Source organism: Panthera leo, chromosome C2, assembly GCF_018350215.1.
Source record: "Panthera leo isolate Ple1 chromosome C2, P.leo_Ple1_pat1.1, whole genome shotgun sequence".
Lineage (NCBI taxonomy): Eukaryota > Metazoa > Chordata > Mammalia > Carnivora > Felidae > Panthera > Panthera leo.
In genome coordinates, this window is record NC_056687.1 from 108,903,747 (window position 1) to 108,921,418 (window position 17,672).

At 38.5% G+C, this 17,672-nt stretch overlaps 1 protein-coding gene across 1 annotated transcript in view; it reads left to right on the forward strand.

Moving 5' to 3' along the window:
- Nucleotides 1-17,672, forward strand: part of PLCH1 (phospholipase C eta 1) — a 190,532-nt gene that overhangs the window by 87,883 nt on the left and 84,977 nt on the right. The window contains exons 4-5 of the mRNA XM_042955821.1: nucleotides 12,261-12,407; nucleotides 14,616-14,859. Coding sequence (XP_042811755.1) covers nucleotides 12,261-12,407; nucleotides 14,616-14,859 — 391 coding nt within the window. The remainder of the gene's footprint in view (nucleotides 1-12,260; nucleotides 12,408-14,615; nucleotides 14,860-17,672) is intronic.

The following is a 17,672-nucleotide window of genomic DNA, read 5'->3' on the forward strand; positions in this document are numbered from 1 at the left end:
TGGGAAAATGGGTCCCATTGACCACCATGCTAAGTGATGGTGCCCAGCTGTGGTCTCCAAAAATGGGTCTCAGCATTATGAAGAGGAGCTTTTAAAATGCAGATTCTTAAGAAACAATAATTTCTGGAGATGTAGTCTGGGAGTCTGTATTTTAAAGAAAGCCAAGATTGGGGACCAGTTGCTACCTTAGGAGAAGTTGGATTTGTCCAAAGAGTACATTCAACTTCTGTCTTCTAATAGCCATGTACGCTTCCATTTTGACCTAACCGCCAATCAAATAATAAGCTAGCACTTTGAAATTAATGTGTGATATGGTAAACTGCTTGTTCTTTTTAACATACCCATTAGAAATACTTTTATGCTCTGCCATGACAGCGCTTGTAGAACCGAGAGACAATATCTTGCTGACTTCCAGGAAGGTTAAGTCTTACTCATATAGCTGAATAAACTGCCCTTGCCCAGTGTTACCCAAGAAACCAGCCAGGAAGATTAGGTGTGAGAAATAAGTGAAACTGGCTTTCTAGTTACTAAGAACAAGAATTAGAGTCTAGGGGCACCAGGTGGCTTAGTTGGTTAAGTGTCGGATTCTTGATTTCAGTTTAGCTCATGATCTCATGGTTGTGATATCGAACCCTGCCTCAGGTTCGGTGCTGGGCGTGGAGCCTGCTTAAGATTCTAACTCTCCTTCTCCCCTTCCCTGTTCATGCTTCTCTCTCTCTCTCTCAACAAACAAACAAACAAACAAACCAGAATTAGAGTTTATTTATTTATAAAAGGTTTTTTAAAGTAATCTCTACACCCAGTGTGGAGCTTGAACTCATAACCCCAAGATCAAGAGTCACATGCTCTACCTACTGAGCCAGCCAGGTGCCCATAGAATCTAATTTTTTAATGTGGCAAACAGAGTATTTATAATTCATTTAAAATAATTACAACTACCATTTATACATTCTAAGTGTGGAGGGAAAATGTGCACAGGCCCAGAACAAGAACAATTGGGAAAAAAAAAAATGCACCAAGTGTTCTTATTATGATCTTCAGGGGCCAGGCTTAAATTCTGTCTCCTCTGGAATTCACTTCGATCCACCCCGGCCTTCCTTGGTCCTTATTGTCCTTATTTTTTTTTATACCCCCTCCCTATTTTATTGTTAATTTTACATATTACTTGCCAGTCTTATCATTACCATGAAGTAGTATCACCACGATACATGAAGTTTCTAGTAGCTAGACCATATGTTATAGACTCCTAGTATTTGCTAGAAGAGGTCTTAGGAGTCAGCAAATCTGATTCCTTATTTCTATACATCAGATCACTGGAATCAAGACTGCTTAAAAAACGTACCAGTGATGAGCCAGTTAGGGGCCTGGACAGGACGTGAAGGCAGACATTCTGTGCACTGAAATGGAGAGAGAACTGCCCTGGGAAATCAAGGTACCTGGTGTCAGAACTTGTCTGCCATTTACTAGCTTTATTATCTCAGACAAGTTCTTCACTTCTCTGAGTCTGTTTGATTCACTCTACAGCGAGGGACATTTAATCATCTTTACTTCACAGGGATATTTAGAGGAATAATTGAGATAATATGTCAATAGTCTTCACTCTGGATTCCCAGGAAAATCCCTGCTCAGCCCCATTCTTAGAGATGGTGACTTAATTGGTGTGTGGTAGGGCTTTGTGCTCAACACTTCTAAGGAGGTCCCTCAGTGATTTTGATTTACAGCCAAGGTGGAGAACCACGAGTGAGCCTTGTTAGTTGGCAATGTTCTCTGTAAGTAAAGGCCAGTATTTATTGTGGCTTGGGAGTTCTTCTAAATATCCAGTACAATGTCATATTACTTAATAAATGATGGAATAAAAATCTAGTATGTATGTATTTTATAGCCATATTGTGGAATGGTGGCAACACTGACATTTCTTCTATTGAAGCAGAAAACTCTTTACATATTAGACAGAACTAAATTTAGAATTTTTGAAATTAACTTATATCCCCCTCCTCCATAGGGTGACATTAAATAAAACCAACAAAATCATATTGTTATGAGTTCTCTCTTGTATCTCATTTGTTTCCCAGGGTTAACAGTTATGGAGCAGAAATAATTGTTGAATACAAAATAGGTCTCATTAAAACAGACAGTGTTATCTGGAAGGCTTTAACAAAATAGAAGAAAAGGTTCTGACATATAAAAACTGATAAATTCCTTTCACCCTTTTTGATCTCAATCCCCCATACGTATTTATCAACTTTGCAAACATATTGACTATGTGCATATAAAGTTTGCAAACAAATTCCAAAATGTTACTGCCAACCAATTAGTTTCTAAAAACCTTTCAAATAATCTTCTCCACAGGAGTGATTTAGGTATTGGAAAGAAAAATCAATGAACTCTACATTGTTTGCTCCTCACTGGGAAGAATCAGGACTTAAGAGTGGAGCACACTCCATGGTTGTTTGTAAGCACATTTATTCATAAGCTGATATGATTTGACTTTAAGCCTCCATTGCTGGCAAGCAGGAGCTTTTCAAGTGAAGCCATTCCTGTGAAGAGCAGTTATATTTTATATAAAGATCGTTTTAAAAATTCATGTCTCTGGTAAGCTACCCAGATGTTAATCAGTTTTTTTTTTTCCTTAAAGTTATTCTGAAAGGCTTTTGGATGAACTAGAATTTTATCTTCTTGAAAGATAAGATAATACTTGTGAAAGCTAGATCAGCTTTTTTACAGACTCATACAACTTAGAGGAAAATGCATTTTTAGGTTGAGGGTAGTGGGATATTCAGAGATATTCTTTGACCTTCTGAAATGCACACAGCCAGTTTGTGACAGAGCCAGAAGTAGAACTCTTCTTGCCCCTCTGCTTCTGCCCCCGACCTGTGGACTGACCCTGAGACCCAGCTGCATGGCCCATCAACAAGCTGTCTCAGTACTTACTGGGCAATGGGTCCCAAATTATGTTTTGGTCCGTGTGGAGAATGAAACACCCTATTCTTCTGCTCTGATGATTTTAGGAAATCTCCCTTTCCTTCCTTCGAGAGAAACATTATCTGCATTGTTTGACACTTTCCACATAGAAATGAAATTGTTTCCAGAAGCTAATCCCTTTCAGTCACTCAGATTTACTCTAATCGGTAGAAGCTGGCAAGAAATCAATTCACATTTTTCATGTATCTTTTGCTGAAAGATTCTCTTGCAGGGGAACTGGACCTTTTTTTAAACCTGCTAATGCACAGTTTGATGAGCATTGTCCCAGAATAAATGTGTTTACAAAAGAGCGCAAGTGATATTCTCATATGGCCTTAACACAGACATGGTTGTGACCCCGTATGTGAGAAAGTGTCTCAAGGTGACATTTAGAGCAGAGAATGAGCAGGGCCCTGGTTTTGCTTATTAGTGCGGGAGGATATATTCTTCTTGGCCTTTTAAAGAGCAGCGCTAGGAAATACATGCAGGTCCCTGTGTGCGTGTATACATATATGCATACAAATACAAACATACAAATATACATACACAAATATGTATACATCTGTGTTCCTGTTTACTTTCTGTGTTTGTTTCTCTCCTTCTCATTCTTATTGAGTTAATTTTAATTTTGAACATGTAGAATACCAAGAGAGGTCACTCCCATATCCCTTCCACTTGATATTCTCCCATCCTTGCAGGTAACCAGCTTCATTGTTTTCTGGTTATCCTTCTTGTGTTTCTTTTTGTAAAGGTAAATATTTGTATATTTAAAAAAAAAGTCCAAGCTTTTTTTTACACAAAAGTAGCATACTATATATATATGCTTATTTATATTTTGCCTTTTTCACTTACTAATACCTTCTAGAAATTATTTCATATCAGTTTATGGAGATCTTTTTTATTCTCTTCTACAGTTATATAGTAGTCCACTGTATGTATGTATATATTATTTTATTCAACCAGTTTCCTGTTTAGGATCATTTTTACCCTGAATGGCTGGGGAAGAGTTTAATGTAATATGAAGGAGGGGGGAAGAGAAGACAAAAAACAAATGAACACAATCATTGTAGAAATCGCAAAAATATGCTGAGTGAAAGAAGCCAGACACACAGGACTGCAGAATGTAAGATTTTCATTTATGTGAAATATCCAGAGAAGACTCATCTATAGAGACAGTATTGGTTAGTGGTTGTCTAGGGCTGTGGGTGAAACAGAGAATGACAGCAAGTAGATATGAGGTTTCTTCTTGGGGTGATGGACATGTTCTAAAATAAGATCAGTGGGGCTCCTGGGTGGCTCAATTGACCAACTATTGATTTCAGGTCAGGTCATGAGATTGAACCCCACTTAGGGTTCTGTGCTGAGCAGGGGCCTGCTAAGATTCTCTCCCTCTCCTTTTGCCCTCCCCTGCTTGTGCACATGTGCGTGCACAGGCTCTCTCTCTCAAAAAAAAAAAAAAAAAAAAAAAAAAAAGATCGCAACTTGGTAGATGTACTAAAGGCATTAAATTGTACATTTAAAACAGGTGGATTTTAATGTATATAAATTGTACTGCAATAAAGCTATTAAAAAATTCACATCAGGTGATATGTTAGACATTCCTACCAGAATGTGATGACCTCTAATTCAAGCATGGCATAAAGAGTTAAACCCTCTTAGATGTCATATGCACTTAGTGGAAATGTTGGGAATCTCTCCTCCAATGATATATACTCTCTATTATACTTCAAATCAGAAGTATGTTTTTTATAGCATTTTCTGCTTGAGGGTTTTAGTGAGCCAATAAACCCTACGGAAATTTACTTATTTTAAAGGGCAGAAATGATTGATTTAATTCTTTTTTAAAGAACTGAATTCTAAAGGACCTTGCAGATCACTTTGTTACGCCTTTCGTTTTACAGATAAAACTCTGTTAAGAGTTTTAAAACTCTAATTATGTAATAAAGTTAGAAATATAGTCTTCTCATCTGTTTTGCTCTTTAAATATTTATGCTATTTTGTTAGCAGCCATTAAAATGATAATTATTAAGACTGTGTAGAAACATGGAAAGCTGTTTATTATACAAATGAAGAAAAGCAGCGTGCCAAATGACCTAAATATCATGATTGCAACCAGTATGTCAAATTTGTGTACATATTGAAGTCTGGAGCATAATAGACAAAAACAATATGTGTGTTATGGGTGTTTCTCTTTTAATATTCCTGAATGTTGCTGCGCTGTATCAAAATAAACTTCTTTTCTAAAAATATTAAGGCTATCATAGACAAAATGTAGAATCAAAGGGATTGTGCTTATGTTGGTTGTTGCCTGCATTTGTGACCTGCATTTGCAGATTTTCCTAGACACCTTCCAGCCCTGAGAATGTGTGTGATAAGGTTATATCATTCTAAGCCCCTGGAACTCTTTCCCTGTTTACCTGTCACTGGAAGTCTTCCTTTGTTCCCTTGTTTCTTGTCCTATTTTATGGAATCTACCCATCTGGCGTGTTTGGAGGATGACTTCTATGTGGGTAGCAACTACTGTTATCTGTCGCTACAGAAGGCAGAACATAAAGAAGTTGGCTTGAGCTGACACTTTGTGATTTAGATGACATTGGGAGAATATTTTATCTCCAACATTGAATGAGTTACAAAGAATGACTGAGGTTGGTCCTTTTTTGGTTAGCTTTACTACTCAATGGGTTATCTACAATGAGGTTTTGAGGAAGGGAGAGATACTTTAGATGACTCTCAAGACTCCGCTGAACTTGAGTTTTCAATTTAACTCTAAATGGCTTTTCTATGTGCTAAGAAGCAAAAAGCAGCTACGTAAACAATTTAAGCAACACATTGTTTCAGAGCCTAGCTCTGCCAAATATGTTTCTATCATATATGCTTGTTTACGGCAGTGGATGAAGCTGAAGTCTTAGCTCATGGCTGAATTGGTGGGATAAATATGAAGCTAGTGGATATTAATATATAATATAAAGGCACTTCCACATTGAAGGATTGGATACTACTTTCTAAAATATTTGGGTTTCTCTGAATGATGCTTGCTGAATGGTAAGTGGTATTTATTAGCTCAAATAACTGATTACACTTCTATATCATTATGCTTTCCCTGTTAAAGTGTTGAGATTTTATAGCCATAGCAGTTCAATTCTAGGTTAAAAAAATGTGGGGGGATACTGTGAAAAGGAAAGAGAAGGGGCAGTGTGAACAAAGTAGAGGACACTGTGTCAGATGTATAAGTAGCACTTGCTATTAGATCTTTGACAGTACAGTTAATTCAGTTTCCATAATTTCCAAAATTGTTTAAACAATTTATTTTATTCTTTCTTCCCAAAGAGACATCTTCCTGAATTATGTTTCTATCCCGCCCATCTTTTGCTCAGAAATGTCTAGTGAATCTCTAACTGCCAATAGATTAAGATCTTATTCTACCAACATCCCGACCCCCTACAGCCTAGTTGTATCCAGCCCATAATCATATGTCTTGTCATTTTCCTTTTGAGTCACTCTTCCAAAGTTGGAGACCCATCATTGCCTACCCTCTGAGCATACCTCTACTCTTTCCGTCCCCAGGCATTCACTGATACTGTGTTATTAGCACACTTTTCCCCTTTCCAGCCCACTGTGTTCTCCTTTCTCTATGGACTCCCATAGTATTTCTGTCAATAATAAAACCATAATTGTAACTACCATTTATAGTGTTTATGATATGCCAGGCACCGTTTTTAGTACTTTACATGAATTGGCTTATTCAGTCCTCAACGTTTGAAGATTGCTATCCTCATTTTATAGATAAGGAAATGGAAGTGCACAGGGATTAGGTAACTTGCCCAAGGTCAAAAAGCTAGTTAAGTGGCAGATCTGGAATTTTATCCCAGGTTGTGTAGATTCAGACTCTGTGTTCTTGACCATAGCTCTAAACTACCATTAATAAATTTTCCTTTTAGATGTTTTATTTTCTTAAAGTTTAACCAATTTAGGTCAAAGACAAAGTCTCCTTGTTCTCTGCTTTACTTCATTACATAACCCTGTGTTTGGAATTGCCGTTCCAAAATTGCTGTGACCTATTATTATGATGTATTTTAAATTATTATTTATTTATTTTTAATTGATGAGCATTTCTTTATTTTATTTTCTAATTTACATCAAGTTAGTTACCATATGGTGCAATAATGATTTAAGGAGTGGAATCCAGTGATTCATCCCCTACGTATAACACCCAGTGCTGATCCCAACAAGTGTCTTCCTTAATACCCTTGCCCATTTAGCCCATCCACCCCACCACCAACCCCTCCAGCAACCCTCAATTTGTTCTCTATATCTAAGAGTCTCTTATGTTTTGTTCCCCTCCCTGTTTTTATATTATTTTTCTTCCCTTATGTTCATCTGATTTGTATCTTAAATTCCACATATGAGTGAGGTCATATGATATTTTTCTTTCTCTGACTAATTTAGCTTAACACAATACCCTCCAGTTCTATCCACATGGTTGCAAATGGCAAGATTTCATTCTTTTTGATTGCCGAGTAATACTCCATTGTGTGTTTGTGTGTGTGTGTGTGTGTGTGTGTGTGTGTGTGTGTGTGTACGTACATACATACACACATCTTCTTTATCCATTCATCCATTGATGGACATTTGGGCTCTTTCTATACTTTGGCTATTGTCGATAGTGCTGCTATAAACATTGGGGTGCATGTGCCCCTTTGAAACAGCACACCTGTATCCCTTGGATAAATACCTAGTAGTGCAATTGCTGGGTCGTAGGGTAGTTCTATTTTTAATTTTTTGAGGAACCTCCATACTGTTTTCCAGAGTGGCTGCACCAGTTTGCATACTCACCAGTAGTGCAAAAGTTTTCTCTTTCTCCGCATCCTCACCAACATCTGTTGTTGCCTGAGTTGTTAATGTTAGCCATCCTGACCGGTGTGAGGTGGTATCTCATTGTGGTTTTGATTTTGTATTTCCCTGATGATGAGTGATGTGGAGCATTTTTTCACGTGTCGGTTGGCCATCTGGATGTCTCCTTTGGAGAAGTGCCTATTCATGTCTTTTGCCCATTTCTTCACTGGATTATTTGTTTTTAGGGTTTTGAGTTTAATAAGTTCTTTATAGATTTTGGATACTAACCGTTTATCTGATAGGTCATTTGCAAATATCTTCTCCCATCCTTTTGGTCGCCTTTTAGTTTTGCTGATTGTTTCCTTCGCCATGCAGAAGCTTTTTATTTTGATGAGGTCCCAGTAATTGATTTTTGCTTTTGTTTCCCTTGTCTCTGGAGACATGTTGAGGAAGAAGTTGTTGCAGCTGAGGACAAAGAGGTTTTTGCTTGCTTTCTCCTCGAGGATTTTGATGGCTTCCTATCCGACATTTGGATCTTTCATCCATTTTGAGTTTGTTTGTTTGTTTATTTATTTATTTATTTATTTATTTATTTATATATAACGTTTATTTATTTTTGAGACAGAGAGAGACAGAGCATGAATGGGGGAGGGTCAGAGAGAGGGAGACACAGAATCTGAAACAGGCTCCAGGCTCTGAGCTGTCAGCACAGAGCCCGACGTGGGGCTTGAACTCACGGACCGTGAGATCATGACCTGAGCCGAAGTCGGCCACTTAACCGACTGAGCCACCCAGGTGCCCCAATTTTGAGTTTATTTTTGTGTATGGTGTAAGAAAGTGGTCCAGGTTTAATCTTCTGCATCTTGTTGTCCAGTTTTTCCAACACCATTTGCTGAAGAGACTGTCTTTATTCCATTGGATATTCTTTCCTGCTTTGTCAAAGATTAGTTGGCCATACACTTTTGGGTCCATTTCTGGATTCTCTATTCTGTTCCATTGATCTGAGTGTCTGTTTTTGGCCCAGTACCATGTTGTCTTGGTGATTACAGCTTTGTAACATATCCTGAAATAATGAATTGTGATGCCTCCACCTTTGGTTTTCTTTTCCAGGATTGCTTGTGCTATTCAGGGCCTTTTCTAGTTCCATACAAATGGTAGCATTGTTTTCTAGCTCTGAAAAATGCTGGTATTATTTTGATGGGGATTGCATTGAATATGTAGATTGCTTTGTGTAGTACTGACATTTTAACAATATTTGTTCTTCCAATCCATGAACATGGAATGTTTTTCCTTTTTTTGTGTGTGTGTTTTCTTCAATTTCTTTCATAAGCTTTCTATAGTTTTCAGTGTCTAGATTTTTCACCTTTTTGGTTACGTTTATTCCTAGGTATTTTGTGGTTTTTGGTGCAATTGTAAACAGGATTGATTCATTGATTTCTCTTTCTGCTGCTTCATTATTAGTGTACAGAAATGCAACTGATTTCTGTGCATTGATTTTATATTCTGTGACTTTCCTGAATTCATGAATCAGTTCTAGCAGTTTTTTGGTGGAATCTTTTGTGTTTTCCATATAGAGTATCATGTCATCTGTGAAGAGTGAAAGTTTGACTTCCTTCTTGCCGATTTGGATACCTTTCTTTATTTGGATATTTGTGTTGTCTGATTGCTGAGACTAGGACTTACAATACTATGTTAAGAGTGGACATTCCTGTCGTGTTCCTGACTTTAGTGGGGGAAAGCTCTCAGTTTTTCCCCATTGAGGGTATTAGTGGTAGGTTTTTCTTATATGGCTTTTATGGTCCTGAGGTATGATCCTTCTTTTTTAAAAATTTTTTGTAATGTTTTATTTATTTTTGAGAGAGAGAGAGAGAGAGAAAGAGTGAGCGAGCAAGCAGGTGAGGAGCAGAGAGAGGGGGAGACACATAGTCTGAAGCAGTCTCCAGGCTCTGAGATGTCAGTACAGAGCCAGACACGTGACTCAAACTCACAAACTGTGAGATCGTGACCTGAGCCGAAGTTGGTCATCTAACTGACTGAGCCACCCAGGCACCCTGAGGTATGATCCTGCTATTCCTACTTTCTTGAGGGTTTTTATCAAGAAAGGATGCTGTATTTTGTCAAATGCTTTCTCTGCATTTATTGAGAGGATCATGTGGTTCTTGTCCTTTATTTTATTAATGTGATGTATCTCATTGATTGATTTGCAGATATTGAACCAGCCCTGCAGCCCAGGTATAAATCTCTCTTGATCATGGTGAATAATTCTCTTAATGTATTGTTGGATCTGGTTGGCTAGTATCTTGTTGAGAGTTTTTGTATCCATGTTCATCAGGGAAATTGGTCTGTAGTTCTCCTTTTTAGTGGGGTCTAAGTCTGGTTTTGGAATCAAAATTATTCCTTTAAAAAATATTTTAAAGTAATCTCTATACCCGACATGGGGCTCGAATTTAACAACCCCAAGATGAAGACTCACATGTGCTACTGACAGCCAGGCACCCTGATGTGACCTATTATAATCAGTGGTCAGTCAAGTACTTGGGTTTTTCTAGGAGTTTTGGCTTTGTTGGTTTGACTTGATGATATTATCTTGATACACTGATACTCTCTATTCTTCCTCTTATTACTGGTGTGAGATGGTCAGTGTGGCTGCCAAGAATTCAAATCTTGGCTTCTGTTACCTAAATGAATGGTGCTCAGTAGTGGGTGACTTTTCTAATGCATGCAAAACCAAATCTCAAATTTTGTTTTGCGCTTCAAGTTAAACACTTTAAGTTTGTGTTTGTTTTCTGAAGCTGTATTTTTATTATTTGATGTCAAGTAAAATGAGAAAGAGCAACCTATACTTCACTTTCCTTGCAATATCAAATCTTAAAGTGATGCTTGATACTATGCAGTTCCTCCTTAATTTCTTTGGAAAAGAAAAGGCTCTTCATGTGAAGAAGAGTGGAAGTTGGTTACGTTGAAGTTACTTTTAGCGAGTACCCTGCACGTACAGTGTTAAGCTTTAAGATCACATTATCTTTCTTAGTAAAGGCAAGATACTTAGTCAAAAAAGCTGAAGTCTGATGTTGCTGGAATCTGTTTTCTGTGTTTGATTTATCTGTTTCTGACAGCATACTGCTTGATAAGATAGGTACTCAGAACTAGATGTTTCTAGTGCTCTAGTGGTTATATATGTGCCTGTGTATTAGCAGGTGAAATAAAAGCTATCTCTGGCTAATATAATGAGAAAGTATTTGGAAGAGTATTGGATAACTTACAGAATCAAAGGGAAAATGTCAGCCTCAAGGATAACTGTAACAACTATGGCATCTTAGGATGGCCAAGCAAGAGCATCTCTTAAGTCTTGACCATTGAAATGGCTCCATTCTGTTTTCTTTCAATGGTCACATCAGGATTTGTGTTCTTTGGAAGGGAGTCAAATTTCTTCTTAGCTTAAGTTAGGTGCCCATTTCTTAGTTGGGGGCCACCAAAAGCACATGAAATGGGAAAGGAGTATTTCCAGTTACCAAAGAAGGGGAAACAGGCAACACCAACAGATGCCCACTTCTAACAAGGTTCATCTCAAAGCAGAGAGAATTTAAATGATAGTTTTTAAAAAAGATTTTATTTTATTTATTTTTTAAAGTTTATTTATTTACTTTGATGGGCAGGAGGGACAGTAGGAAGGGGAAGGAGAGAATCCCAAGCAGGCTCTGCACTGTGAGTACAGACATGAATTCACGAACCGTGACATCATGAGTTGGACGCTTAACTGACTTAACCACCCTGGTGCCCCTAAATGATAGTTTTAACTTGGACAGTGAGTGATTTGGATATTACCTGAATTCAATCACTAAGCTGTTCTTCTAGGTGGAAAATCTTAGCGGTTTATTTCATTAATCAACAGTTGTTTTATGTTCATTTGTGAAAACATGATTTGTTTTCTAATCACATTTAAAAAATGATATGTATCTATTTTCAAATATACACAAAAATCTAATAATATGAACCCATAAGTAACCATTATCCAACTTCAAAAATTGTTAACATTTTGTTGGTCTTGTTTCTGTTGATTGTATGTGAAAGCATTATTACAAGATGTTTTTACAACTGGCTATATAAAAACTCACAAGACTTAATATGAAGTCCGAGAATTGCTTTATGAACTTAAATCCAGGTATCAAATGATCAGTCTCATAGCAAAAAATATGTTGCTGGTTAGAACAAAAGATGGCTCTGTGCAGCATTAATGCATTGTTTATCTGGAAGTAGAATTTTATTTCAACCAGGAAGGCTTTTCACTGGCTTAAGACTGGTGAATCAATTCCTCAATAGCTCTTTCTAGATTTCCTTTACCAACTTTGTCTTTTGGTCCTTGAAATCTTTAGGAGTAAATCAGAGGTTTTATTTGACAGTGAAGTTTCTGAACACCCATCTGCATGTGCATTGTGTAAGAGCTGAAAGTGCTGTAATCTCTTTTGTAGTTGAAAGATGCATGAGTGTGATGCAGTCCGGGACACAGATGATCAAACTGAAACGTGGAACCAAAGGGCTCGTCCGGCTCTTTTACCTGGATGAACATCGGACCCGCCTCCGATGGAGACCCTCAAGGAAGAGTGAGAAGGCAAAAAGTAAGACCAACCTTTGAATTCTTTTCATGGCTTGAAATAGTAATACATGGGTTATATTGGCTGGGCTCTTTGGCAGCCTCAGATCTGTGAAACTTTGATATTTTTACAAGATTTGGGGTCAGTTGCTAAAGGATACAGAGAAACTGAATAAGTAGTGACCATTTTTGCCTTTTTATTTCTTTGGAAGTTTCACTCCATAAAAGTTTTCTTGCCCATGAATGCTGTAAATGTTAATATTTCCCCTGTGTTGGAGACATGATATATTTTTTAGTGATGTTTTATAGCCCGAGGCCTTTTATTTTTATTTTTATTTTTATAAAAGGTGAAGGATATCATAAATCCAGTGGGCTTTAAAGTATATTGCATTATTCTGAGCACGGTAACTGCTTAGTGAATTAACAAAATTGTTTTAATGATTTTAAGCAAAAGAGCTTTGGTCTGACTCCTACTTAAACCCTCTCTCCCACACCTTGTACATTCAGCACCAAGTCCTTGTTGGGTCCTGTGTAATGGCTGTCTCATCTCATTCCTTCCTGTTTTCATAGGAATCTCTTTGGTCTGTGGTCTCTTTACCTTTTGGGCCTCTTGAGAAACTTCCTAGCGAATCTCCATTTTGCTAGTTTCTGCTTTTGTCTGTTAAGATACTTTCATCTTCAAGTAGCACAAGACTTTGACTAAATTAGACTTACATGATAAATATATCGTCTCACATAACAAGAACTTTAGAGATCAGCAGGCCCAGGCGTGGGACATGAGTCTCTAGCTCTGTTTTCCCAAGTGCTCTTGGCTCTGTTCCTAGTGTGTTGGCCCTGTAGTCAAGGCAGCGGCAACATGGTGCTTCCTTTTCAGGAGAGAGGATTTCATTCCAGAATTTTGCCTCAAAGCAGACTACCCCATGTCTCCTTGGTTAGAACTGAATTACATTCCTACGCCTAAAGTAATCATAAGAAATAGGAATGGGGCCACCTCAATGGCTTAGACTCACCAGAACTGGAGCCCTGGAGTGGGTGTGGGCTCATTTCCCTGTGAATCATTTGGGGAATGAGTTGATACCAGAAGAAAATTGTGACTCTGCCATTAAGGCACAATGGAAGGGAAGATGGGGTATAGGAGCAAATCAATAAGATTACAACACTTCTGATTCATGCTTAAAAACAAGCAAACTAAGAAAGTACTGTTTTAGTCTAAAGTAATTGTCCCTGCTAGTGCTTCTCTGATACAAACCTACAGTGTTGCTCTCTTACCTGTATGATGCCAATCTCTGGTTTCTTGTATATCAGGCTCTCTCTGATCTAGCCTTTCTAGCTTTATCCCCGGCTTCCTTTCTCTCTTGAGCTTTATAGTCTGGTGTAAATGGCCTATTTAACATTCCTGGAATGGATCTCATGTTTCTGTATCTTACACTTTTTCTCCTGGGATGCCACCTTGTTTCTCTCTACCTCTCCAAGCCCTGCTCTACCTTCATCATCCTAGCATTCTTTCTATAAATGCTCATCACATTTAGCTCTGCTATTCGGTTTTTTCCCTTCCAGTTTTTAACTGTCATCTTATATGTGTTGTAAAACTCCAAGGTTGGTTCGAGGTCTTCATATGTTTTCCCTGTGCAAATATGTAAACTATAAATTTGATGTATTCATAATCTCCTTTTTCTACCAGTCTTTTTGCCCTGATGCATACATCAGTCTTCCTATCATAAATTTCAACATATCCTGACTAAAAGCTTGAGAGGGCGTTATCCAGGCTGCGCAGGAAGGTAGAGTGGTATGTGGAGAGGGCTAATGGCAGGAAATGACAGGGCTTGTAGTTCACTTTTGAACTTAATACCATGATTCACAGACAGTGAGTTTGTTCATGCTTATTTTTTTTAACGCTTATTTATTTTTGAGAGGGAGAGAGGGACAGAGCACAAGCGGGGGAGGGGCAGAGAGAGGGGGAGGCACAGAATCTGAAGCAGGCTCCAGGCTCTGAGCTGTCAGCACAAAGCCTAATGTGGGGCTCAAACTCACAAATCGTGAGATAATGACCTGAGCTGAAGTTGGACGCTCAACCGACTGAGCCACCCAGGTGCCCCATGTTCATGCTTATTTTTAAAATTTAAGATGATTTTGCTATTTTTTTCTTTTTTTTCTTTTTTTTTTTTGCTATTTTTTTCTTAATACATGTACATATCTCCACGTGCCACATAACTGCATTTCACTTTCCTCACAGTACTTATTGACTCCATTTACAAAGTCACCGAAGGTCGGCAGTCTGAAATATTCCACAGACAAGCTGAGGGGCACTTCGATCCCAGCTGCTGCTTTACCATCTACCATGGCAACCACATGGAGTCTCTGGATCTCATCACCTCCAACCCTGAGGAGGCCCGCACCTGGATCACAGGCCTCAAGTACCTGATGGCCGGCATCAGTGATGAAGATTCACTTGCCAAGCGGCAGAGGACCCACGACCAATATCCTCCCTAGAATGTTAATTTTGAGCTGTGTGTGTGTGTGTGTGTGTGTGTGTGTGTGTGTGTATTAGACTTTATTTTATTTTTTCCTATAATTTTGGGGCTTAAAGCTACTTTTCTTTCTTTCTCATTCTTTACCCCTAGCACCCTTCTGCTCTCTCCTCACTCTCATCCCAAGTAAATGAATGCGTAGAACATACAGAAACTTAAGCTTGCATGAACTCAGGAGCAGGCTTCTTCTGAGGAGATTGAATTTAGCTCCACAATCTGAGAGGTCTCCAACTGCAGCCTAATGTTTCCTAAGAGAGATTAGATAGCTGGGAAAGTGTTTATTTGATTACAAATCCTGCTTTGTAATCAAGTCAGTTTAGTTGAACAAGTACTTTTGAGTTCCAATTACACACACGGTATTAAGCTCCTTCCTGCTTTCTCTCTCTCTCTTTAATTTACAGTGTGGAAACTGATTGATACTGAAGGGGAAGTCATTTTTTACACAATACCATTTACCTTCTCTAAATTCTTCAAGAAACTGGGAGACTCATCTGAGTCGCCTTAATTAAACTCATTTCTTGAGGTCCTGTCGTGCTGACAAGATAAATAGTTAACATGCTTGGTCTGAAGGCACCTCTTCTGCTGCTATGGAGCTGGTCATGTGACATGGCCTTTTTGGCCTCAATTTCCTTATGTGTAAAGTGAGGGCGATAGAGTTGTTGACTGTTTTGGTTTCCTTCTGCACATTTTGAAGGGTCTTAAAACACGTGTGCCCCCATCTATGAAGGGAGTAGTCCTACTTCCTTGCTGTTATTGGAATGTGTGTCCTAAATTTGTCCCCCAGAGTAGTGATAAATTTGTGCTGCTCTAGTTATAATTCCACACCCAGGGTATTGTTTGGGCAGAGTGGAAATATTCAGCCCATGAAAGGATTTTTGACAGTGGGAAGGTCTGAGCTGATGAGCCATGATATTTTCATCAATATTCACAGCATGCAGATAAAGGCACCTGGGATTCATAAATGAACAAAATGCAAACATAGAAAGGAAATTTCTGTGCTTTATTCTATTCATTTGGTTCTTAACTCCTTAACATTTGGTAAAAAACAAACAAAATGCTGAATAAAATTGCTTTCTGGTCTAAACCACAGAATCATATTAACAGTGCCTCGAACTAAAACAATATTCATTTCTCATGAACAGGAGATGTGAGATAGGGCAGTTCAAGAACTGGTTAATCAGTGGCTCAGTGATGTCACCCAAGACCTGGGTTCTACCGTTCTCAGCATGTTGGCGTGGTCCTTGGGCGGGTTGCCCCTTGGTCAGACAGAGGTACAGCAGCTTTGGGCAGCAGCTCCAAACACAGCCCTGCCCAGAGGAAGCATAGTTTCTTCTCACAAAGCTTCTTTTTAAGAGCAATGTAAATCTTTCCAGGATGCCCACCCCAACCCAAGACTAAATATCATCATTGGCCAGAATTGTTACTGCAGGTCCATTCCTGAACCAGTCTTCGATAAAATAAATCAATTAGCGTAATTGGGCTTTGAGCTCAAGACTCTTTTGAATGCTTAAAAACTAAAGACTCTATATAGAGTTTTTGTTTATGTGGGTTTCATCTTAATGTTTATTTTTGAGAGAGAGGAAGACACAGAATCCAAAGCGGGCTCCAGGCCCCAAGCTGTCAGCACAGAGCCCGACGCAGGGCTGGAACTCACGAACAGTGAGAACATGACCTGAGCCGAAGTTGGATGCTTAATCCACTGAGCCACCCAAGTGCCGCCGAAAACTATTTTTCAAAGCAAAACAAATTTGTGAGAAACAGTAGTGTTGCTTTTCACTTTGCAAGTCTCTTTAATGTGTATCTGGATAGAACACATGCATTCTCCTATCTGTTTCTGCCTTCAATCTGCATGTTGTATTGTTTTGGTGGAAACGCATGAAGAAAATTTAGCCTCACACACATAAATAGTGGGAAAAGGGGGCTCCTCTGGGTTATGAGGACCCTTTGAATTGTACTTTGGAGACAGCTGTACTAACATCCATCAAAATACCCCTTCTGCCTTCATTAAAGCTCATGGTTCTTGCACACCTGAACAAAATAGAGGTTCTTCAACAAGGAAGAAAGAAGGAAAATTGCTGTAGGGGAGGACAATCAATTCTAGAAGTTATTATTCTCACCCAGTCAACTAGAACAAGTTCACAATATTCCAGAGCTTTTAGCCACTTATATAAATGACTTTCATAAGCCTTGAAGTAGAGCAGTAGGAGAAATGGGCATATTGTTTCTTTTTAAGTGGTAGCAAAATTTCCCCCTTTGTTAGATCTTTCTAGTTACCTTAGAAATGCATGCTCATTGAGGTAAGCCAGAGAATACAGAGTTGCATAAAGAAAACGTCAGTAATCTTCACCCCTATCAGTTTTGCACCTTCTTCTCCAAGGTTACTGATGTTAACAATTTGATGCGCACTCTTATCTCCCCCACTCCATTTTTGGATCAGGTTGTTTGTTTTTCTGTTGTTGAGTTTTAAGAGTTCTGTATGTTCTGGATATTAATCACTTATTAGTTACATGATTTGAAAATATTTTCTTCGATTCTGTTGGTGTTTGTACTTTATTGATAATGTCCTTGGTGCACAGAATTTTTAAATTTTTCATGAAGTCCAATTTGTTTTTTCTGATGTTTATTTTTGGGAGAGAAAGACAGAGCACAAGTGGGGGAGGGGAAGAGAGAGAGGGAGACACAGAATCTGAAGCAGGCTCCAGGCTCTGAGCTGTCAGCTCAGAGTCCAAAGAGGGGCTTGAACCTACGCCATAAGATCATGT